At 44.4% G+C, this 24,938-nt stretch overlaps 1 protein-coding gene and 1 long non-coding RNA gene across 3 annotated transcripts in view; both read left to right on the top strand.

Annotated features, from left to right (window-relative positions):
- Positions 1-108: 108 nt before the first annotated feature.
- On the top strand, positions 109-5,140 carry MEX3B (mex-3 RNA binding family member B). The gene is made up of 2 exons (XM_061446825.1): positions 109-1,284; positions 2,229-5,140. The coding sequence occupies exons 1-2, from the start codon at positions 1,026-1,028 to the stop codon at positions 3,647-3,649; spliced, it is 1,680 nt and encodes a 559-aa protein (XP_061302809.1). The 5' UTR covers positions 109-1,025; the 3' UTR covers positions 3,650-5,140.
- A 4,373-nt stretch (positions 5,141-9,513) lies between these two features.
- The window catches only part of LOC133265684 (uncharacterized), a 36,483-nt gene continuing 21,058 nt past the window's right edge, over positions 9,514-24,938 (top strand). The window contains exons 1-3 of one of the 2 annotated variants that reach the window (XR_009742072.1): positions 9,514-9,638; positions 10,555-10,655; positions 15,874-15,995. This is a non-coding gene — a long non-coding RNA (uncharacterized LOC133265684). Of the gene's footprint in view, positions 9,639-10,554; positions 10,656-15,873; positions 15,996-24,938 lie in introns of those variants that run through there. The other variant, XR_009742073.1, reaches the window with a different exon arrangement.

Here is a 24,938-nt window from a genome sequence, read left to right as displayed (position 1 = left end):
TGCAGCCACCGACCCGCGGGGTCCGTGAGGGACGGGACGGTCCGGGCCGCGCAGCCCGCCCGGTGCCGGCCTCCATCGAGTGCGGCGGGCGCCGGTGCCGGCAGCGCGCTCCTCCCGGGGCACACAAAGGACCGCGGTGTCCGCCCATCTCGGCACACGCCCCCCTGCCAAACACAAAATAACCACCCAAAGGAGCCCAGCCCCCCCCCCGCCGGCGCTGTGCCGGGAGCGGGCGGGGAAGCAATCCCCGGCCGGCGAGGAGACGGGCTGCACGGCGAGGCCGGGGGAGCGCAACCGGGCTGCGGGGCCCGGTATTGTTTCGGCATCCGACAACAAAGAGCGGAGCCGGGCCGGGGTGCGGGGCGTGCGGGGGGTGGGGGGGGTCAGCGCCGGCCCCTTCGCGCCGCGCCCGGCCAATGGCGGCGGTGCGGGGCTGTCAGCGATCGCGGGTGCGCTGCGGGCCCCCCCCCGCTCCCCCCGTCCCTCCGCCCTCCGCCCGCCTCTCCGGAGCCGTCTGGCTGCAGCAGCGCCTCAGACAGAGGAGGGGAGAGGAGGGAAAAAAAACGCTGAGTGAGTGGAGTGGAGCCTGGGAGGGGCTCCTTAAAGAAACGCTGCCGTCGCTTGGCATTGTGGCCGGCGAGGAACTCGAGGGGGGGAAGCCATCGGAGCTCCTCTCGCTATCCTCTTCCCACCCCCCCACCCCACCCCCAGCCGACAAAAAAAAAAAAAAAAGGAAAAAAAAAAAAGCAAACCAAAAAAAAAAAAAAAAGCAAACCTCCGGGGGGGAACCGTGGGGGGGGTCCTGAGAACATCTTATAAACCGGATTGCACTGAGCGGAGGGGAAAAAAAGGAAAAAAAAAGATACAAAATATACAAGCAAAAGGCAACAACTCCCCGGTCTCCAGCAGTTGCCCACCCTCCCTTCCCTTCTCTCCTGCTGGCCATCTGCCTTGGGTTTTCCTTTGTGTCTGATCTTTTACTACTGAGCCGAGCGCAGGAGGAGGGTGCAGCGCTCGCAGGGACTATGCCCAGCTCGCTTTTCGCAGACATGGAGAGGAACGGGAGCGGCGGCGGCGGCGGCGGTGGCGGTGGTGGCGGGGGAGAGACCCTGGATGACCAAAGAGCCCTCCAGATCGCCCTGGATCAGCTCTCCCTGCTGGGGCTGGACAACGACGAGACGGGCTCCATTTACGACAGCGAGCCTCGGAAAAAGAGCGTGAACATGACCGAGTGCGTCCCGGTGCCCAGCTCGGAGCATGTCGCGGAGATAGTGGGGAGACAAGGTGGGTGACGGACGGACGGACGGACTGCATGCCTCCCGGGGGTGCGGGCCAGCGGGGCTCCCCGCCGCGCTGCCGGGCGAGTGGCTCAGCTGTCGCACTGGCCGTGCCCGGGCGAGCTGCAGCCGTCTTGTGGTGGCCAGCGCCGGCTTCACCAGACAAAGAAAGTGCGGCAGTGATGTTCCCGAGGAGCGTTATGCATCAGTTTCGGGATGCACTTTCAGCTGCCGGGAGGGGAAAGGAAAATGGGAGAAAAAAAAAAAAAGAACAACCGCGATAATAATAAAAATTCGCTCCTTTCCTCCGGCTGCAAAAGTTAAGATTTGCAAGAGGAAACGGGAGGAAAAGGGAGCCTCGATGCTTCCTCCCCCCAAACTTAGAAATCGTGGATTATTTTTAAGGAAGAGAAATGGAGTGGGGAAGTGGAACAATGGGATTGGAATAAAGCATCCGCAGTGGGGAATGTGGCTCATTCCGTACAGCCGCTGCTCCTCACCTTCCTAAGAACTGATTTTATTTTTTCGAGAGGAAAGTGCTGAGCAGGAATGCGGACTGGCGGGTGTCTTGGTTTGTTAGGGCAGCTTGCATTTTATTTTATTTTATTCTGGTCATGCAGTTTTTCTGCACACTCCTTTTTGTGTTGCCATTCCTGTGAACTGCACGTTGGTAGTTTTGGGGCAGTTTGCATGGCAGATGTATCTGTGGCCACTTGCGATGCCTTTGGGCGTGTGCCAGAGCTGTGGGCTGACATTACTTTACACTGTGACTGGGATGACTGGACGAGATGCCAGCGATCACCTGGGGTAGGGGGCAATGTGTTTCGGGTGGGTGTGTTTCTTCTCCCCTCCTTAGCTGCACCCAAATAATGGGTTGTAACCGGTTCTCCCCACCACCTCCCCTTCCTCCCCCTCCCCTTCGCCCTCCATCTCCCATATCTCTGTTCCCAGGTTGTAAAATCAAAGCTCTGCGGGCAAAGACCAACACCTACATCAAGACCCCGGTTCGCGGGGAGGAGCCGCTCTTTGTTGTGACGGGCAGAAAGGAAGATGTGGCCATGGCCCGCAGGGAAATCATCTCAGCGGCCGAGCACTTCTCCATGATCCGAGCATCACGGAACAAGAACACAGCCCTGAACGGCACTGTCCCCGGCCCCCCGAACCTGCCCGGCCAAACCACCATCCAGGTGCGGGTGCCTTATCGAGTGGTGGGCTTGGTTGTGGGGCCCAAGGGGGCCACCATCAAGCGCATCCAACAGCAGACGCACACCTACATTGTGACCCCGAGCCGGGACAAGGAGCCAGTCTTTGAGGTGACGGGCATGCCCGAGAACGTGGACCGGGCCCGGGAGGAGATCGAGGCGCACATCGCTATGCGCACCGGCGGCATCATCGAGCTGACGGACGAGAACGACTTCCACGCCAACGGCACGGATGTGGGCTTCGAGCTAAACGGCACCGGCAGCCTCTGGAGCAAGCCAACGCCACCCAGCATCACGCCCACCCCAGGCCGCAAGCCCTTCTGCAACTACCGCAACGACAGCTCCAGCTCGCTGGGCAGCGCCTCCACCGACTCCTACTTCGGCGGCGGCACGGGGGGGGGCGGCGGCGCCCGCCTGGCCGATTACAGCCCCCCGAGCCCGGCGCTGAGCTTCACCCACAACGGTAACAACAACAACAACAGCGGCAGCGCCAACGGCTATGTGTACGGCGGCGGCGGCGGCGGCGACGTCCTCTCCTCCCCGGACTGCTGCTCCGAGCTGCCGTTCGACTCGCCGCCCGGCTTCGACCTGGCGCCCGCCCCGCCGCCGGGGGCCGCGCTCCTCTGGCCTCAGTTCGAGCGCGGCCCCGCCGCGCCCCCCTCGCCCGCGCCCTCGCCCGCCACCGCCTTCCCGGGCGCCGCGCCCGCCAATGCCAACCTGGCGCTGCTGGTGAGCGGCCCCCGGCGCGGCGGCGGCGCCCCGCCCCCGGCGCGGCTCTCCCCGCCCCTGCACGGCGGCGCGGCGGGGCCCGAGCACCCGCTGGCACGGCGGGTGCGCAGCGACCCCGGCGGGCGGCTGCTGGCCGGCTCCTACCCGCTGTACGGCAACGGGCTGGGCGCGCACCTGCCGGGGCTGCCCTCCGACTCGTCCGGCTCCTCCTCCTCCTCGTCCAGCTCCTCGTCCAGCTCCTCCTGCTCGTCGTCCGGCGTGCGGCGGAAGGGCAGCCGCGACTGCTCGGTGTGCTTCGAGAGCGAGGTGATCGCGGCGCTGGTGCCCTGCGGCCACAACCTCTTCTGCATGGAGTGCGCCAACCGCATCTGCGAGAAGACGGAGCCGCAGTGCCCCGTCTGCCACAGCGCCGTCACCCAGGCCATCCGCATCTTCTCCTGAGGGCCGGGAAGAGCAGGGCAGGGCCGGGCTGAACCCGGTCGCACCGGGGCCCGCGAAGGGGGTGCGGGCTGCGAGCGAGGCGCGGCCGAGGGAGGGCGGGGGGTGGTGGTGGTGACAGCGGGTGCATGCTATAAATAATAACGGGCGACTCCATTCTAGTGCTAGGCTAGTTTTTACACTGTACTTTAATACGAAGCTTCCAAAACTCCCCCTTTTTTTATAAACAAACAAAAGAAAAAAACATAGAAAAAAAATACTGAAAGTAGAAGATGCTTATGATGATGACAATGGTGTGTGGACTGTTAGTAAACCGTGCTGGTAGTTCCTAGGATGCTTATTATGAAATAATTAAATCTATGGGTGGATACTTTTCTGAATGTTCTTGAAAGGGCAAGAAGTTCCTGTGAAAAAAACCATGATACTGCAGCTTTATCAAAGTTTAAAAAAGAAAAAAAAAAACCACAAACTGTAACATATCTCTTATATATATTAAAAACGTTTAAAGGTTTTAAAGATAAATTGCATTAATACAGATTGAAGTATTTTATTCTTTTTTGACTTGAAAAATTATATTTCATATTGCAAAGATGTTTACAAGTATTTTAATTTAAGTTCAGTGAACTTTTTGTAGCTGGGTTAAATCTTTTTTATTTTAGTATGGCCTTATGGCAAAGAACACTGTATTATTTTAATATCACACAATTGTGAACGGAATTACAAACCATAAAATGTGTAATGCTTTGAACAGTATTCTGTTGGGATGGAGATTTTATAGGTTCAGAAAAAAAAATCTTTTAGATCTGCTTCACCCAGCATATTTTCTATTCAGTGATATAAAGCATATTTTATTCTATATTATTACAAAAATGGAAATGTATAAACATATGTCAAAAGGAACTGTTGAAGCTTTCTAACATTTGTATAAATAGAATTCAGTGGAAATTACAAAAATTCTGTTGCACCACTATAGTTTTAGTATTTCTATTTTAATACATTTGTTTACCACTTGTTTATGTATATGTAGGTGACGTTACTTGAGCTTAAATGTACTTTACTGAGCAAAGTTTAAAAAACAAAGTATATTTTATTTTATGATAAAGGGCCTTTAACCTCATGGTCAAATACTAATATTATATTTGCTGAGACAAGATTTGAAATTGTATCAAGAGTTTTATTTTTCTGACATTTAAAGTTCTACATAATAAAAGTAAAACTTAAGTAATGGTGCTACTTCATGTTTTTTTAAGTATTTCTATATAAATAAAATAAAATATTACAGAAAAAAAAAAAGAAGTGCTCTGTGTCGTGATTTGATGAGATGTGCTGAGAGTTTCTTCTGGAATATTTCGTTCCCTGCTTGTAGCACTGAAACATGTTGGGAGTTCAAACCCTGTCATGTTAATGTTGCTGGAACTCTTTAGCTTGTGAAAGCTTCCAGAAGAATCCTGCCAGCGATTCAGCGATCATACCTTAGAACATGTTTTTAAGGGAAAAAAAAATGACTTGTGTTTTTGTAATGTGTGGTACATTGCTGAGCTTATTCCACATCTAAAAGTATGATTTTTTTCTCAGAATTTTTAGTCATGAAAAATACTTGTTGGTGTGTGAATTGTTACCTTTAAGTAAAGCCTGTGTAAGAAGCGGAACCGGCAGCTTTGGGGTGTACAAACTGCTGTAGCAGGGGTGGCTCTGCTGTTGGCTGTGTTCTGTAAAACTCATGCCTGGGGACCTCCCAACACTGCCCAGACCTGGTGTTTAGTTCTACAGTGGAGCCAGGGCTTCAGCTGCCTTCCTGACTGCTTGGATGTGCTGCTTGGTGTTTGATGGTTGTGGTTCAGGTAATTGGTGTTGACAAGCTTATTTGAATACAAAATTTATTGCCATATAAAGTTTGTTTGCTTTTGATGGTACCTGCAGTGGTGTTGGGGTGAAGGAAGTACAGAGAGCTTGTTAGCTTTCTGACTAATGAGCCTACGAACCCACCAGGCAAACCCCACAATATTTTTGTTGCTGATTGTAGTCAACGTGTTTGAATGAACTTGCTGGATAGAGCGTGTCAGAGCATATTTCAGGAGGTAGCTGCAGATCACTTTAAATGTTGGTTTTGTGCATGTGCCGGTGCACTTCTCAGCAGGAGAGTGCAAACAACAAAACAAGCCCTAAACTGTAGCGTATTTCATATATCCTACTTTGTGCTTAGCAGTGTGTGCCAGAGCTGCTCTGCTCCGATCTCCTTTATGGACTCCAGAGCTGCTGGTTGGGTGGGAAGGGGGAGGAGGGAGGATGCGGCAGGGGATGATGGGATCTCTTTGTTTGATTTGATCTGATTTTTGCTTCTTTCATTGAACTGTGATTGTGGTATCATCTGATTTATAGAGTTAAAATCTCTCACTTGAGTGTTGCATTTGTGTCAGGAAGCTTGTCATTTTGAATGATGGGTAAAAAAGACCCCACCCAGTGCTGTGGAAGAGAATCCAGAGAGTGGCAGAGAAGGTGTGCTTAAATACAGTAGTGGCACAGATACTGACCAAAAAACCCTTGGCAAAATCAGTTACTTCAAAAGGATCAGGAAGTTTAAGTCCACATGTGTATTTTCTTAATGATGGGTGTTTAGGAAATGTACTCAAAATGCGTCAATCAATTTCTTGTTTCAGTGTAAACATCCTGTGCTCTTGTCTGGGATAAGTTGTGAAAATGGGTATGAATAAAAAAGTGAGTTTGATCACTTTGTATTTCTCAAGCTTAGTGAAACCAAAAGGTCAATAGGGTGAACAGCAAGTGAAAACTAAATTCTCCTTCCTTTTTTTTTCCCCCTTAATGTCCAATGCTTTGTGTCTCCGTGATGTTGACAGCAGTGGTACAGAGGGCTGTGAGCTGCCGATGTTCCTCTGGAGAACTGCACTTGTGTAGCAGCTTGACAAACGCTATGGACAGGGCGGTGTGACAGGGCATTGCCCTGCTCAGTGCTGAGCCCCTCATTAATGTCACCACCTCATCGTCTGTGTTCATCCTGCAGGACTTCACTTGCTATTTTCTTTACCAAGCTGTGGCTGAAACAAAGACAATCCTCTCTTCATCTGTGGCTCTGGCGGCCTTTTTAGCCTCTGTATGCTGTTTCACCCCTTTTGCATGCTCCAATGCTCCATGTGCAAGTCATTTTAGAGATGGGAAGATGGGCTGCAGTGCCTTAAAACCTGATTGTGTTCATTTCTCTTTGGGAATTATTTTGCCTGCAGAGGGATTGGTCTGGATTACTCTTGCTTTGGTGTCCAATGATGCTTTTGCCTGGTGGCAGCAGCAGAGCCAGCCCTTTGCCGCCCAGCACGCTGGCGGGGTCAGCAGCATCCACCCGCAGCAGTTCTGATGTAGGGCTGGTGTGTTCCCCTCTGTTGGCAGGTTTTCAGAGGTGTGCTGGCACATGCAGGGTCCATTGTGCTATGTCTTATCCTGGGTTACAATGATGTGCCCCCGACCCAAATCTGTTCCCGGTGAGTGTGGTTTTAAATCCCTTGTCTTTGGCTGGTATAGATGAGTGTGTGTAGGAATGTGCAGGCTACACATTTGTGCTGCGCCCCAGATTTATGCTGCAGGTCAGTCCCTCAGACTGCAGAGGCCATAAATCAGCACAGAATTTGTCCCAGGGTTTGGGGCCATATGGTGTATGGGAGCAGGAGAGGGATGCCCGTGTGGAAGAAGAATAAAGTCCTATGTTTGGTGCAGGAATATTTCAAAGCCTGAGAAAGGGGCAAAGTTCAGTTTCTAATTGAGTGCTTTGAAACATATAGATGTATACGGTCAATGTTTATCTTCCAGAACAAAGATCACTTTGTTTTGCCAAATGTTTATGTGTTGGTGCTGAAAACTGCTCCATGAGAGGCTCTGAGGCAGTGCTCAGGGGTGCAGATGTCCCCATCACAATGTGCCCAGCTTGGCCCTGCTGCCCAGCCTGCTGCTTGGAGGGATCTGCGAGGACCTGCACCTTCCGAGTGTTTTTCTGCCTTTGCTAATGTACGTGTGCTGTTCCCAGTGCGTATACACATCATTATCTCCAACAAGGTACATTTACATCTGTAAGAATTATTGCATACCAAGTCCTGAGCTTAATTATTCCTCTGTCCATATCTTGTACTCCACAGAATTTGCATAACAATCAGACATCAAAGCCAGAACCCTTCAGTGGAAGAAAGGCCTTTCCACTATATTATTTTAACAAAATAAATTATAATGATCAATTTAATCTAAATTAACTCTTTAGATATTTTTTCTGCAAATCCATTGAAATGAGACTTAAAAGCAAACTTTAAATTTAGTGGTAAGAATCTAGTACAGTAAGGTATTTAAATTAAATTGCGTATTGTTTGATGTTTCTTACTCCTCTCTACCCCTCACCCTTCTTTTTTTCCCTCCATTCTCCTTGTCTTGCCATTTTGGAAATTGAACTGTCCCTGAAGTAAATGGGAATTCTGCTGCTGGAAGAGCACACTGCTGGGTGTTGCATTTAATTGATCTAGAAATAGCAAAAAGTAATTATTCACCCTGCCTCTGCTTATTTGTGTTTCCTGTACCTGTTGCCTCTCTAGTAGAGATGTTTTAATTAGAAAACAAAGAGCATTTTAAAGCTAAGGTAGTTAAGTCTGTATGATCGTTTGAATTCCTGATTTACCTTTTTACACTAATCAAACTGGCAAATGCCAAGGGACCTGAGTTTGCAGGTAAAGAAGTGCTTTATCCGATGGTGGGTGATGTGGGAAGACACTCATAACTGCTGTGTTCTCTTGCTTTGTTCTCAGAAAAAGTATGTATAGATATATATATGTGACCATATATTTAATATATACTTGTGTACACAGGTGACTGCTTAATATTGTCCAGAAAATCATGGATTATAAAGTCTTTCCTTCTTCAGTGCATTAAACACACTGTAATACCAGAAAAACTTTTATTGCAGTTTTATTACTTGATATTAAGGATTTTAATGAAGCTTACACAGTTGGATATGTAAATTAATTACATCTCATCTAATTTCCAACTTTGATTAAAATGTAAAAAGCTTATTCTGTCTTACTTTTGGTGAATTAGGTTCTATCATGATGTGCTTATATAGTGATGAAGTTGTATCAAAACCACTTAAGCATTTGGTATATGGATTATTCTTTAATTTTATCTGTACACCTATAGCATGTGCAATTCTGACTGTGCCCTAGATATATACCTGCGTATGTGCACAATAATGTGAATACCATAGAGCCTGGTCCGTAAGGTTTGTGCAGTCCTGGTAAATAGCCTCTATCATATGATTTAGTGTAAGGTGTCCCTGCCCATGGCAGGGGGGTTGGAACTAGATGATCTTAAGGTCCTTTCCAACCCTAACGATTCTATGATTCTATGATTCTATGTTGAATTTTTGGCTTTAGAATCATAGAATGGTCTGGATTGGAAAGGACCTTAAGATCATCCAGTTCCAACCCCCTGCCATGGGCAGGGACACTTCACACTAGACCATGTCACTCAAGGCTCTGTCCAGCCTTGCTTTGAACACTTCCAAGGACAGCACATCCACAATTTCCTTGGGCAGCCTGTTCCAGTGTCTCACCAATCTCACAGTAAATAATTTCTTCCTTAAATCTCGCTGTTTAAGTTTAAACCCATTACCTCTTGTCCTATCAGTATGATTGCTGATGAAGTGTCCCTCTTCAGCATCCTTGTAGGTCCCTTCAGATACTGGAAGGTTACTATGAGGTCTCCGCACAGCCTTCTCCAGGCTAACCAGCCCCAGTGCTCTCAGTTTCTCAGCCTGCCCTCATATGGGAGGTGCTCTAGCCACCCGCCATCCTCCTACTACTTAAGGAGTATCAGGTGTGGCTGCAGGAATTACTTGGATTCATTCTAGGCTGTTTTCTTCTGGGGTTTGAGCTCCATGAACCCAATAGCAGAAGTCCCTCTTGATCAGGAATTAATTTGGCCCATAAATTAAACTCTGGGAAATAAGGTTTGTTTGCATATAAAATCTTACCTAAGGCACAAGATAATATTTCTCCTTAGCAAACTCCTTAATATGGGTTTGTTATTTGTTTGTTTGTTTTTTGTAGGAAATATTTTGTCATAGCTTTTGTAGCAACTTATAGCTGGTAAGAAGGTTGTTGGTTAAGAAAATCAGTCAGTTAATATATTCACACTAAATGCGTCTTACACCTTTACCACTACATTAGCTTAGATTGATTAGCTGTCTCGAGAAATTTATGGCCTTTGATAAGATTGCACCAAGAGAAGTTTCTTGTTAGTTACAAATGGAGAACAAAAAGAGATTTTTTGATGTTACTCGTTACTGGTTTTCCACTTGTGATGGAGATGAAATACAGTGAAGTGCTTTTTCCTCTCATGTGTAAGGGCTCTTCTGCCTTTCATACCTGGTAGAATTGTGTGCCCACTCTACATTAGTATGAATGGCAATTGCCTTGTAAATGTGACTGCCGTGAATGGGTGAATAGTCTGACGTCTCCTATTTTGTCCCTTGTCTTTATGTTTTATTCACTTTTACCCTCCACAAAAGGGCCATAATTCAGACCTGAGAAAATGGTAGCATGCTCCAGTTTGTTATAGATCTTGTGACAGGTTTTATTTGCTTTTGATGTTCTTTATATTTTGATGGGTGTACTAAACAGTAGAAGCTATTTTAATGAAAGGGAAAATTCAACGAGAGCATGATCTAGAAACAGTGGGTTTGATAGAGTCACAGAAGTTCCTGATATACATTGGGAAATTATTTCCACAAATTAACTGTAAAGGGCAAGTAAATCACCTCCCTTTAAGAGTTAGAACAAAACAGTGTTTTTCAGGATCTTCAGTTCTGCTACTGAGTCATTGTATCATCTCAGCTAATTAATTTTACCTTTTATATGCTTCAGGATTTCCATCTGTGAATGAACTAATGACACCTACTTACAGGCAGCATTGTGAAGTTTAATTAATTGACATTATTGAAGAATCCTGAGGTTGAAGTCCTGATGTAAGTACAAATATTATTACTGATACTTTGTAATTAATCAGTTCACAGTAGCCAGCGTGTGGGAATCATTAGTCTAGAGCAAACAAACACGGAACTACATTGTATTTGAAATCTGTGTGGAGTTTTTTTCCCAGATACCTGGTTTTACATGTTATCTGAACAATCTTACACTGTAAGTGTAAGAATCTCCCTTCCTCCTGTTGTACACACAGGTGTGGTAGCCTTGATGTGGGAGAAATACGAGATCCCAGTGTTATACCTAGGTCCCTGCTAGTCTTTGTTGAGGATACAGAAAAGCAACTTGGGCTACCAATTTTCCTGCTTCCTCTGGTGTAACGTTACTAACACCTTAAAATGTGTCGCCCTTTTTTAATGGATGCTAAAACGTTATAGTTATAAAGAAGCGTACAGCACTGATGGAGTAATCCCTGTGCATTTTGCTGGCTGTTACTGAAGAGAGCTTTTTCTGGATGAAGGCAGATGGGAGGGGTGATGTCTTACGTCACAAAGCATCGGAAGGGAATTGATGTTGTGAAATTGTTTGTAATTTATACGGATAATAAGATCTATTCTTACTACTCATGGCTGGGATGCTGTTTGCATAATGATATGAGTACAGCTGTGCAGGTCTTAGGCCACATGTTTTAAAACGGCAGGAATATCTGAAAACTGGAATTTGAGCCTCACTGTGATTAAATACTAGGAAATGTAACTCTTTTTTTTGTAATGTTGAATACACAGTTGACAATAAGGTGAGTGCAGTTGCTATCTGTATTGCTTTATCAAGACTGATGACATTCTGGAATGACTCGATGCACTTGTTGTTGTTGGAAATCTAAGTCACAAGATATTTTTATTGGAAATATTTGCAACTGTTGTGCAAGTGCAGGGGGGAGTTTTAAAGCTTCATAAACATTCATATTTCTTTCTCCTTATGTCACTTACTTAAAAAAAAGAAAAGCAGTCACATGCAATTATGAAACCGCTTCGTGTTTGACACAGTTGAAGATGATTTCAGGCCACAAAAACGTAAGTTTCTGTGAGTAATTTGAATTTAAACCCCACTCTGCCAGAAAACATCCTCAATCTTTGGAGTCACGTGGTTCTTGGAAAGCTCTTTCTTGGCTGTGCAGGAGGTCAGCCTTTCAAGGAGAGAGCCTGTGCATAAACGTGCAGCGCTGCTAATGAGAGGAATTTCACACTTCGCCTGGACACAAGCTCTGTGTTCATCCTGCTGACTGCTGCCTCTGTAGCCTTTTGGTATTAGATGCTATAATGAATGCTGGGCCATTACCGAGCTGGTGTAGCAAACCGCTGGAACTCTAGCTAAAGAGATGCCTTCCAGAAGGCAGGGTCACCCCTCTGTGAAAATAAAAAGTAATTAAAAGTGAGGTCAGCTGTTTGTCTCTGGCAACATGGCTGCCCTTCCTTTCCCCAGTGGTGATTTTCAAGCCAAATGTCCTTTTCATCGTCCCTCTGGCTTAGCAGCAAAGTTGTCTGTCGCTAATAGCAGGCTTCACTTCTTTCTCAGCTAACTGGTAGTCAGACTGCCAAAGAATGGCCTATCCAGAATCAGGATATGCTCAATGCACCATCCGCTGATGGTGTTCCCATCAGCCTAATTATATGACTTTTGGGTCAGACAATGTCTCATTGTGTGGCCTTTGGCAGCTACGGGATGCCTAATGCTGCATGAATGTCTAATGCAGAGTTTGATGGCTATGACTGAGGCTGCAGTTCCATGCTGGAATTGAAAACATCCATGTAGTTTCCTTAGAAAACCAGGTCAGTGGTGCTTCCATAAAGCATTAGCCCCAGGGAAAGCTGTTGGTTGCACATTGCCTGTACAAATCCATGCAGGGTGAGCAGTTTACATTGCGTTACTCTTTCAGGTAAATCACAATTAAGGAGTCAGATTGATTTAGTCTTTAGTGACCTATTTCAGAATCTGAATTTATTGCAGGCACCATCCATCATCCATTTATTTCCACCTTTTCTTCTATTTTGTGCATTTAAGAACACTTGTGTTCTTAACGTATCTTAAAAACGTTGCAAATACAATAAATATCGCTTTGTATCAGTAGGTTGAAAAAATCACTTTGTTTTCTTTGACTATAAAATTTTAGGTGGAACTATCCTATCTTTACAACGCTTCCTGTAAAACCTGCCCTTTTTACAGGCAAAAGCAAGGTATGAATGTAAAAGGCAATTCATTGTAGATGAAGGCTGTAATATGCTTGTTCGTTTCAAAGGAGAAGGTATAACTAATTATGTTTTAATTGAATCTCTAACGTCAACAGCTGTTTTTAAGGGATCTTTTTAAGCTACATTTATTTTTAGTATTGTTTAAGATTGTATTTCTTTGCATGCATCTCCTTTCATGCATTATTGCCCTTTAAAAAGTTTTCCCTTTCAAAGTACCAACTAACGCTGGCATATATTAAAGTCTAAGCATTGGTAAAATTCATGTTTTAGGATGCTGGCTATGACTTTTCCAGGCTAAAAGAGCAACAGACACAACCAAAATGCCCTTTGTTCCTTTTTTACTCCCAGAAGTAAAAAGTTCAAGCTCCAAACCCCAGATTGCTGAGGCCAGTTTTCAGCTGACAGTGGTTTATGTTGGCTGGCTGTTATCAGTTCCTCTACAGTGCAGCTGCTAATTACAGTAATAGCACAACTATCTCTTTAGACTGAGTAAGCCACACCAATTTAATCCTTCCCCCCTAAGTCAGCAACAGCATCAGTGAGTAGCCTTTACTTTGTAGAGGAGATAAAAAATCTAACCCCTTTCCACATGAAAAAACTTAGCCAAACTTAGGGTTTCCTGTTTCAGGGTTTGGTCCTTTTGAGTTTCCCAGAACTCCTGTCAGCCCATAAAGCTTCAGGTATCACTGTGGCTTCTTAGTGTTCTGGGTTTGTCATTTACAACTTGGATCATCCAGCAGTAGAGAGGAAGGAAACAAAGAGTCTGTATTCAGCTTGTAGAAAGATGGAAACCCTTTCATGTGAATCTCCAGAGCCTGATGTGCCCCAGCTGCTGCAGGACTTCATGGTGAGCTGTATGTTGGGCATTAGGGTCAGGGCCACACCAGTCATCTCCATCCCTGGCTGGGTGAGAACCATATCTGTTGGTCACCATCCTTGCTGTAAGAGGACATAGCTGCACCTCTCTGCTTACCCCTGAGCACACCTTGCAGCTTTTAATGCTTCTGTGGAGGAAGGAGCTTGCTGCTCCACAGAGCAGCATCCCACAGTTAGGCTTAGCACCCTGCGGGGCATGGCTGTAGTGCTGCTGTATCTGCCTCACCCATGGTAAAATCATTTAGGGGCATCTCCCAGCCCTGTTAAGGAGGTAATGCATCCCCTTTCTCTCTGCTCTGATTGGATGTGTTGGTTCATGTTGTGGTGGATTTGCAGGTAGCCTGTGTCTTGCTGCTATTTCCTTGCAGTTGCTGGTCTTCCTGTAGTTATGGGATCAACCCAGAGTAAAGACACCTTCTGTAGTTTCCTCCGTTTCCCCTATCACCTCTCTTCTTGCTGAACTGGATGGCTTTGTGTGATTCAGTCTCTTAAGCACTCCAGAAATAGATGGAATTTGAGAGATGATTACTGTATAGCTGTGCAGGAATATGTAGCTAATATCAGTTTACTATCTAAGCTCTAATTTTCTGTAAACATCAAAACCCAGTCATCATGAGAACCCTGAGTTGGTTTTAGAAGGCAGTTCCATTATAGATTGGGATGCTGGTGTATTTGCTAAAATTGCATAAACAATAAATAAGGATTTATTATCTCTTTTAGGAAATGAGCCAATAGGCTCAGAAAGACTTGACATCTGAGGCTAAGATAATAATTGATGTAGTGGCAGGAAAATAATGGCAAACTGGAAAAACTGGTGAATCCTCTACTCAACACCTGCAAATGCATGGTTATTATGTTTTTCACTGATAAATAGAGATTTGTGAGACCCATAATCTGCAAGAGCAGAGTTGACCCTTTGTATTTTACCGTGTCTTGCCAGACACCCCTCTTTGTGAGTGCACTGCATCTAGTTTTGATCTCAGGCAAGTGTAAATCGCAGTTAACACTGGTGACATCACTGTAATTGCATGTATCTGAAGTAGTGTGTTTGAGAGAAAATCAGACCTGTTCGGGTGGATTCCTCAGAGGCTGAGTCTCTGAAAGCAGAGCAAATTCACGTGAGTGACATGAATTATCCCTAGCCCGCTGCTGCTGTAAATGAAAGCTGAATCTGACTGGCTTAGTGCCATGGCTTGAATAGGATTTTTGATGAAGCATGCCACAGCTGTCTCTACAGCAAAAATGTCTTTTATTTCAATAGTGTAAAGCAAGCAGAAATACGAAGATGTGTGGTGTTTCCTCAGCATGGTGAAGGACACTTCTATGTCCACTTCTGATGGATGGGCCAGCTGTTCTTGGAGCAGCAGGCAGCTCAAACCGTTTAAATGACCTGATGGGGTAACTGAGCCTAAAAACAGCCTTTGGGGCACTTGCAAGCATTTCTGAGAATATCATACTGAGCAAAACCACTTGTTGTGGTCTTGCGGGATGTACACAAGATGCAGTTAAGAATTGGTCTTGCAGCTGTGCCTCGGATGCGAGTGAATCACTGGATTTCTCCTCTCAATTTAGTTATTAAACAGGATAATAGTCTTGCCTTGCTGTGTTAGGGTGCTGTGAAGATAACTTCCATTAAAACATGCTTAAAATTCTGGATTGGAGAGCATAATAGAAGTGTGAAGCATCTTGTTATGTTAGACGCTGTGGCATTAGCAGGCATGGTTAATCCCTAGTGTTCAACAATAATTTCTCTGTAGCAGGACAGAAAAACAGGGCCAGGAAGAAATGTGCCATAGCAAGGCTGATGGTGGCTGCAATAAAGCAGCATTTTGATTTGTGGCTCTCTCAGAACTTTGCTTAATGAATTACTGTTTCTTCTTGTTAGAGGTGAATGAATCACATAAAGCTGAATTCCAGGAACTGAATAGCTACATGGCATTGTATTAGGAGACATACCAATCATTCTAGGATCACTATCCTGATGTCAACAACACATACTGCATACCAACATCCACATTGTACCAAAGATGCTCTTCCATATAGCTGGAAAACTGCGTGACTGTTTGTGCAAGATGAGCATATTTTTAAGCTGTCTTATTGCAAAGCTGAGTAACTTTACCGATGCATTGACTTTTAGACCTCCTGGGGAACCCTCAGCCTCCCGAGTCAACATGCGCTTTCTTTCTGACCTCAGTGGATCTACAGTTTTCCTGCCATGTACGTTTGCTGCCTGGACAGCAAGTCAGCATTTCTTCGGCCTGTGTGATCACACACATAAGGCTTCATGGAGCAGGTATGTTCTGTGCACCTGATAAGTCAGGGAATGCATCTTGTCTCTCTCAGAAACATGCTTTTCCTGTTGTGAAGGCTATTCAAGTTATCTGTATATGATATCATGAGCTGGAAGAGAAAGGGGATTTGTGCCCTTTGAAGAAGCTCCTCCAGATTCTTTCCTGTCTCTCTTCAGTGTGATACACCACTATTTACATTCTTTTTTATCTCTTTTTCCCCCCCACTCCTTTCTTTCAGGCAGTTAGAGTCTGGGTTTGGTCTTCTTGGTGGATGCAAGTGTTAATTTCAATGTGTTACTGGATTTTTTGGTTCTGGTGCAGAAGCCAAGCTGTCTTACAGCACCTCCTCTTTGCATTAGACCCTGTCAGGTCTCTCCTGCACTGATGCACTTATTAAAAGCTTATTTATTTATTCATTTCCTCTTCGCTATCTTTAGGTATAAGCCTGGACTTGGAAATGATCAGTCATGTTTATTTCATGTTGCCTTGCTTTTTTTATTCCCTTATATCAGTATGGAAAACCGTGGTTGGTGTTGGTACAGGATTCACCCCTGGAAACCAATGTTTCTGACCCATTTATCGGTACAAATAAATTTTCTGGATTATTTTTTTTCTGCTTTTCTAAGTAAAAAACTGCTGACATTGAGAACTTCAGGGCTTTGCCATTTACAAACCTGATTAACCTTTTTCTTATTGCTGTGAATGTTTACAGAAACAAGTCCATTTTCAATTATTGCTTGTATTATTGTATATTACTGTATATTATTTATATACCTGACTTATTTTTTCCCTTGGTCCAGGAGAGGATAGTGTACCTGCAGACCTCACCTAGGGAACAGAGAATAAGCAAACTTGGGTTGCATCCTGGGGATGAAGCTGCCTCTCAGTAGAGATACCCAGGGGTGAATGGATAATCTGATGTGACTATTTTGTTTTAAATTGTGGTGTTTTGTGCAAGATTTTGGTGCTAAATTTGACTGAGCAAGATGGAGAAGACTTAGAGTGGGCTCTAAGCTGCAGCCCACTACACATCCTTTCAAAATGTGAAGTGAAAGACAGGGAAAGCAACCAGGTGGAATAAAAGTTTTGAATCCAGACATTCCAGTCACACAGTGAGATGTGGTTTATTTTGGAGAAATGAGCACTTGCAATCACCTGGATCATCTGCTGGTACCTATCTAGACAGGTGTTGCTAAACCATCTGAATTCAAATAGTTTAACTGTGAGGGAAAACCTACCAGTACAAACCAGTCTGGAGACACCTTTCTGCATGCAAATGGGAAAGGGGGAGGCTTGCTTTAGAAGCACAAATGTAACAGACATAGCAAAACAGAGGAAAATGAAGTATGCTGAGAAAGCAGCATGGGGGGGGGGGGTGGAGGAGGGGAATATTGGGTAGAGGTAAAGAAATGGTCTTTCTTGGGAAAGTCGCAGCAATGTAGTGACTGCGCTGAGAACCAATAGCACTGCCCTCTGAAAGCTGCTTGGTTATTGGAAATTAAGGGGAAATTCCCTATCAGATCAATTAGTGCTATAGATGGCACAAAAATAGACAGTTTCCATGCTCTACGTGTAATTTGCCTTTTTTTTAGCATAGATTTTGATTAGAGTCTGAGCAATTCCTTAGGCTTTGAAGAGAGTGCATGTGAGGCAACACTGGGGCATGGCAAAGGTATGTTTTCACAGGTGCTGTGATGGTTAATAAGGGGCTGTTCATAATGCAGGTTATCATCTGGTAATATAAACTTGATCTGAATCAAGAGGCACGGTGCCATCACACTTCTGTCAAATTAACCAGCATGAATGATGCAAAGTTTATGCAGCTTTATGTTTTTAGATTAGTTTTATGCTTGCTGTGGGAGGGTGGCTGACAGTGAGCCAGACAAGGTTAGCAGCTGATCTGGTGTAAAGTCTCCCAGTGCAGAGTTACCCCATTAAAGATTTTACAAGAAGTTTGCAAAGGCAAAATGAATTTGCATTGGCCCAGTTCTTTCTATCCAGCGGTCACAACATTGTGTAATACCATAAAAACAGATTTAGCTTCCCGTCAGGCTGCCAGCACAGCTCCCTGAGGTTCTGTTTTCCAAGGCCTAAGCAAGCCCCTAGTGACCCCAGTGTGGGCAGAGCAGGAGCTCAGCATGTCGAGGGGCAGCCTGGCAAGTTCCATATATGCATCTGAGGAGTGTGGACTGGTTGTGGCTACGTGTGGAGAGTCCCAAATTGCACTTGCAGCTTAGTTGTGGGGTAGTCATTTGTTGGGGTTTGTTGGGGTTTTTTACATAACTGTATGCAAGTTATAATTCTGAAAAGGTACCTCCAGAGGTTTCAATACAAGTTAGAGGAGAATGAGCTCACCTGAAACGGTACGTTACTATCTGAGTTTGTGTTAAAGCTGGTTGCACTCCCTGGAGCCAACTGTTAAAATCTCTGCTGATTTCCAAATGGGCGTTAAAGGCTTTCTGCAGCCAGCTCTGTCTCCCCTCTGAGCTTCCTCCCAGGAACCTCTTGCTCTAGAAGGGGCTTCTCCTTCTCTTCATCTCCTTCCTCCACCTTACACATTCATGTCGTCCTTGTCTTCACCTTGTGCGCTTCAGCTGCATTTGCCCCACTAGTAATTAATCTGGCAGTGTACACATGGTAATAAGTCAACTGAATATCCCACATAAATCAAATGCAAATGGAAAGAGATGGTCACACAAATGTTTGTGGAGAGGGACCAGGTGGGAAGAGACTGGCATACTTCTTATCAGGCCAGAGTGTTAGACTTCATTAGTGTCATTGGCTTTCACCTGAATGATGCCTTTCCAGGTCCTGGTCCATGAAGGGTACTTGTCTGATTGCAGCTGGTCAGTCAGTTTGACTGGCATCAGTACCAGGCATTCTTAAGATGGATGAGGATGGCTAAGGAAGTCTCCTATTGTTTGCTAAGAGAAGAGTCATTACCAGCCTGCGTTATAGTCATAGATACCTCCAGAATATCAGTGGCTGGGAAGAGCTGGGGGACTCTTGAACTTATGGATTTACTAACCTTTAGGATGTAGCATTGATTAGAGGCTGTCTCATAATTTTAAAGTAGCTTGTGCTAGAGCTGATTTTTTTTTTCTTTCCCCCTCCCTTCCCACCAGCAATGCTTTCTGCTAGTACAGCTACAGCAGTGGCTGTAAACAGGTCCCAGGCTGGCTCATGTCTTGCCATCATTTAGTTTTTACCTTAACACAGGCTGTTTTTTCAGTTCTGACTAGCAGAATCTGTGGAAAAAAAAACAGATTAATGATGTGTTTCTCGTGGTATCAGTTTAACTTACTGTGATATAATTTCACTCTAACTAAATGGGTTGCTGAAAGATATATGAGAACAGGTGAACACTTTCTGCCTGAACAGCTATACTGGGGACTATACATTTTGCATAGGTCTGCTGTGTCTGCAGCTAGAATAGCTGAACAGGAGTGTTGTTGGCACTACAGTAACCTGGTAGTGTAAGGGAACTCCCCTTGAGCCCAGTATTTCTTTGGCTGGATGTGAACAAAACTTTTGCTCTGGACACCCACAGGGAGGGAAGGAAAGGACTTTTCCTTGTCATGACTGTGAGCTGACGCTTGTCCTCTTCTGTGGCACTTCAGGGTGCCCGGGTTCCAGTTTCTGATCCTCTGAATTGTGCCTCAGCTGAGGTGCCCAGAGCTGAGGGAATGGACATACCCCATACCCCACAGAAACACTGAGCCCATTGTGTCATTCTTCATTCTCTCAAAAATGGAGAGTCATTAAAAGTAATGATAGATAAGCGGTTGTTTTATCAGGGACTGTCTTGATGTGGGCTCAGTTGTGAAGTAGCAAAGCGGTAGAGAGGCTAATTCCCTTTGAGAAATGGTCCCACTTAAATTTGGACATCAGAAAAGAGTAATACATGTTTTTGTTCCTGTAAGGAAACATTGTTGCTAAAAAAAAAAATAGAACATTAGTTTTCATCAGTTCTCCCCAATTTAAATATTTGTATCAGGAGAGGTAGGTCGCCTTTCTGCATAGAAGGTGATTAGAACAAATAGAGAAGCTAGAAATATTGGTACAGGATTTTACCCCTTCCAAGTATGAACCTGATGCCATTTTTCCTGCGGTTTCTCCCTTTACTGCTGTGTTAGTTGGGATGTGAAGGGGAGCATGAGCCACTGTGATCACCTACTGCTTCATGACAGACTGGTAAGGTCCATGGGGAAAGCTGCTGCTCTAGAATTACTCCTAAGGTGCTTCCCACATTGTTCATGCTTCATTACTGACAGGAATAACTGGGCAGGTGCCTTCCTGATCTTCTGTTGCTGCAGCTTTGCTCAACTGTTGCATATGTGGTTTTGTTAAAAAGTATTTAACACAAGGTTTGGGTTTTTGTTCCCCCCCCCCAGAAAGAGAAGCAGTGACTGCAAGAGAAATTTCTCCTTATGGTTCCTCCTGGGAAGGATTACCCAGGTGTCTGTTTGTCGCATGGCTGCTCTTGTTCAAATCTATAGAGGGAAAAGGGGCAATCGTGGCAAAGAAAGCAGCTGCTTGGAGGTGTCAGTCTTTTTTCTTAGTCTTTTTTCATCACTAGTTGGGGATGACTTCTGGTGGTTGTTTTCTCTTGCATTCGTCTTCTTCATGTCACAAGTAAAAAATGCAGGGCAAAGAATTGGTAGAGCAGGTCTCAGCCATATGTTTTCGTATTACAAGGTGGTATTGGCATCCAAATAGTCTTTTTCTCCCAGAATATAGTGATTGTTGATGACAATAACTGAGCTGTATAAATGAAAGCTCCTTCCACCCATCTGCTGAGTAGTACCTTGCTCCAGTGGAGCTATTCTGCCCATTTCTGGGAGTCTACTTGACATCAGTGAAGCTTTCAGCTGTACTGGATGAAAATGAATTCTGTAAGCACAATTTAGGCTTGGTTATTAATCTACAGATGAGCTTTTAAACAGATGTTTAAACCTCATTATCATCTGCCCTATTTAAAGTGAAAGGGAGCTGCCCAAGAGATCAGAATCCATTCAGCTGTGGTTTTGGTTTCTTTGTGAGAAATGTGACTTTTCCTTTCCCTCTCTGGAGGACACACATCCCTCCTCCTGTTGGAGTGGATCAGCACTGGCATCTGTGCAAACCTTCTTGCTTGAATTTTCCCATTGGGAGTTTTCTGACCTTGCTGCCCACACTGGCTCTCTAGACACCAACTTTCCTTCAGAATCCCTCAATTAACTGTGGATGGTGCCGGGAAAGAGCCTGACCCTGTTATGCCTTCTTTGAAGCAAACCTGGTTATTGGAGGAGGGACTCTCCATATGGTTTAGCTTTCACCATTTCTTTCTGTTCTTCTCAGATAAGCTGATTGACCAGGGAATCCACTTGGTCATGGCACAGTTTAAGCTGTACATAATCACATGAGAAAAACAAAAGTGAAAAGCCAGTAAAAGTGTGGTTTCTGGAAGATGCACTTAGCTGGACTGTGGCAGATCTGTTTTCAGGTCCCAGATCTGCTACAACCATCATCTGTAATTTTATGCAGGTCACTTAACGCCTCCATGTCTCCGTTTCTAGTCAAACAGAGGGAGCAGTGCTTATGCTTTGTCCAATGGTTGTGCTTTCTGTTGCCCATCCTTTGGAGCAGGGCTTCTCTTTGTTTACAAGTTACCCAGCATGATGGTGATACGATCTTTCTTGAGGTCTGTGCAGTCTCCAGTAGTAGTAACATAGACCATCACTTAACTGAAACAGAAATAAACATTCAACCAACATGCCTGTGAGCTTTCTCTCTTCATTGGATTTTATTGTGATGTATTATTTGATTTACTTTATATGTCTAAGAATATTTATTTAGCTTATTTATGACATTATGATTTTCTTAGAAAGTCAGGAGATGATTCTGAGCAGTCAGATGGATAATGCCTTTATTCCTGCTTCTTCTCATGTAATAATTCGTAGCCTCTACAAATACCTACTTCTGGCATGAATGTATTACAATTCTTGCATAGTCTTTCCTCTCTCAAATATGATGAAATACTCACCCCTAGCTGGCTAGATTTGGACCCTTGTTTGGGCTGTGACAGCCACATTGCTCCACTCTCAATGCCACTGCGATTGCCAGACTTTCAGCATGAGTAAGGCAATCTAACTAACAGCAATAGTATGCACTTTATTTTTCCCTTTCAGAAGTTATATCTAATGACTGTGTGACTGGAACAATGAGACTAACCTCAGTTTTACAGTAACAAAGAAGCTATGAGTTTCCTGGGTAAAGTATATTTTGACTGACATACAAGTAGCTGTAGCTTTGCTGCACAATGGAGAAAATTACTTCATTTTAACAGCTTTCTGTGCCAAGAAAGAAATAAAACAGTTCTGAGAATGCTGAAGATTTTTTTTTCTGTTTTAATTTTAAACCTAAAAGAAAATGCAGTTGCCATATGAGTCCAAGTCAATGGAATATATAAATCTTTAAAAAGGTTTCATAAAGTAATAATGACTTCAGTATATGTACCAAATGAGATTAAAGTGCTACATTTGGTTCTAATACAGAGTTTCACATTCAAAAAGACCATCAGTTTCCTGTTTAAAATCTACTTATATTGAACTGAATGGAGTTCAAACATAATGCCATTGTATTTCAGACATTTATCTTAATCTAAAACAGCTGAAAAACATTAACAGAGCAAGAAGATGTGAAGGTATAGGCATTTCTCCCTTCCTTCTCTGCTTTTTAAAATAATCAACTCAGATATAACATACTTCCTCTTACATTGTTCTGCCCCTCTTGTAAGGGACAAGGTGCACAGTGTCAGCCCCATTGAAATCAGAAGAATAATAGTCTTTTTGAAGGGGTGAAGGGTATGAGTGAAACTTGCTTCACCAAGTGTCTGTTTGTGAACAGGCGGGTTAAACCTATTTATTGGGGCACTTTTTACCTAAAGCATCTACATGAAGCATTTGCAATACAGGCACATCAAGCTGAAACTCTGGCATGAACACTTGCCCACTTTTTGGCTTTGATCCCAGTCTCCTCTTCCTTTCTAGTCAAAATTCTCCCTCTGTCATGACTGTCTTTAAACATGTAGTATCGAATTGCACCATCATTCTTTTTACATGTCCTTCATATGAATTTCACCTTCTCTGTTGTAATTCCACAGAGGGATTGTTAATTCTGTGCCAGTCGAGCTTTTCAGAATTGTCCAAATTCTTGAAGCTCTGAATTATTGTCAATAAAAATCAAAGCTGATTTCTGTTTCTCTATTAGAGCGTTGCCTCTCAAGAGGAAATGGTGAAGAAAATGCATGATAAGGGCATGGGAGCTCAGTTTTAGTGTAAATACTTGAAATATGCTAATTGGGGCTGGGTCATTCTTGTGCTAGGTGCTGTACAAACACAGAGAACAGATAAGTCCTGCCTCTGAAGGTCAGTAACATAAGTAAGCTTAACAATAATTTTCCAGTGAGTTTTCACACTAGAATAAATTACCTCAAAACCCCTTCAGCATGATAAAGGAATCTTCTAGTTTGATGTCCCGCTTATGTGTGAACACCTTTTCCTCAAAGACACCAGATATCCCACCAATCAACGTATCTGTCTAGTGGAATAATGTGAGAATGTAGTTTTTATTATCAGGATCTTCCCAGGGAACCTAGGGTACTTTGTAGTGCTATATTCTTTGCAGTTCTCAGAATCATGTGCATTAAAGGTTGCTTAACAGCTGGTGAGTCACACAGCTTGTTCTTTGACTGCGAATGCTCCATTAGGACACATTCGCTAGAGGTATTTTAACCTTTGGAAAAATCAATAGAAGTGACTTAAGCATTCTAGGTTTTAAGAAAAAAAAACCACAGCAGAAAGCCCTAAATAAGGACAAACTGCCTGCATGGTGTTTAATAAATTAATCTCTGCTCTAGTGGGTGTGTCTTAGGGCTGTAGCATTTGCTAGAGAGCAGCACAGTTCTAGTCTAAAAAGTCCCTGTCCCTTGGCACCAAGCAAAGCTTTGTCTGGAGGAAGTAAAATGTCTTCTGAGTTTAAAAAAATCTCCAGTTCACTTTGTTCAACATTGCATGAGGGGACAGGAATGACCCTTGGAAGAAAACTGCTCCCTAATTTCACTGGGGAGTCGGTCCTTTCCTTAAACCGTGAACTGTATTTACTGCAGATCATTGCAAAAATATGGCTTATATGTATCAAGGCACAGTGCTTGACTGAGTAGCCGGAATGAGAGAGGAATTCCACAGGCAGTATGTATTCCCTCTGTACCTGATGTTAAATGAGTTGAACTAGCCCTGTTTTAGCCAGACTTCTCAAGGAAATTTAAGTATACGCTCCTACCCTGCTGGTCAGTGCCAGTGCTTTTCCTCTGTGATATAACTTGGTGGAGAAAGCCTGATTTGAATCAAATTTGACTGTTAGATGAAGGACTGAAGGATATTGCAGTCCCCCAAATTTCATAAGAAGAGCCAGTCCAGCAGAGGGAAAACAAATCAGTGCTCCCTTTAGGGAAAATACTGCAGAATTAGCTCAGTTGCATTATTAGACACCAGAGAATCCAGCCCTTTGCCATGCACACACAAGACATAACTGAAGAAAACCAGATTTCCAAATGTCTGCCTGTGGAATGATTCCTTTGCATAAAAAACCCCAGAGTGGTTTTATTTTTCTCTTATGGTGTAACTTCAGTGATTTCATTTCTCATTAACTCTCCTTGGGATAAATAGCTAGCTGTATCATGTATCATAATTCCTGGATTTCCTCTGCTTTGGTCTCTTTGGCATCGGTTTTATCCTGAGGACAAGGTGGAGTGGTCTTGCAATGCCTCCCATCCTCTGAGCCAGCCGGGCTGCAGCTCTTCCCTTCCTATGTGGCTGGGGAGAGGTTGGTGGCAGGGCTGGCCGGGAGCAGTTTTGGGTCACCACGTGGT

This window comes from Pezoporus flaviventris, unplaced genomic scaffold (assembly GCF_033815535.1).
Source record: "Pezoporus flaviventris isolate CSIRO_AGI_PZ_B2104156 unplaced genomic scaffold, CSIRO_AGI_Pfla_v1 ptg000006l, whole genome shotgun sequence".
NCBI classification, from domain to species: domain Eukaryota; kingdom Metazoa; phylum Chordata; class Aves; order Psittaciformes; family Psittacidae; genus Pezoporus; species Pezoporus flaviventris.
This window is presented reverse-complemented; position numbering and strand designations above follow the sequence as displayed.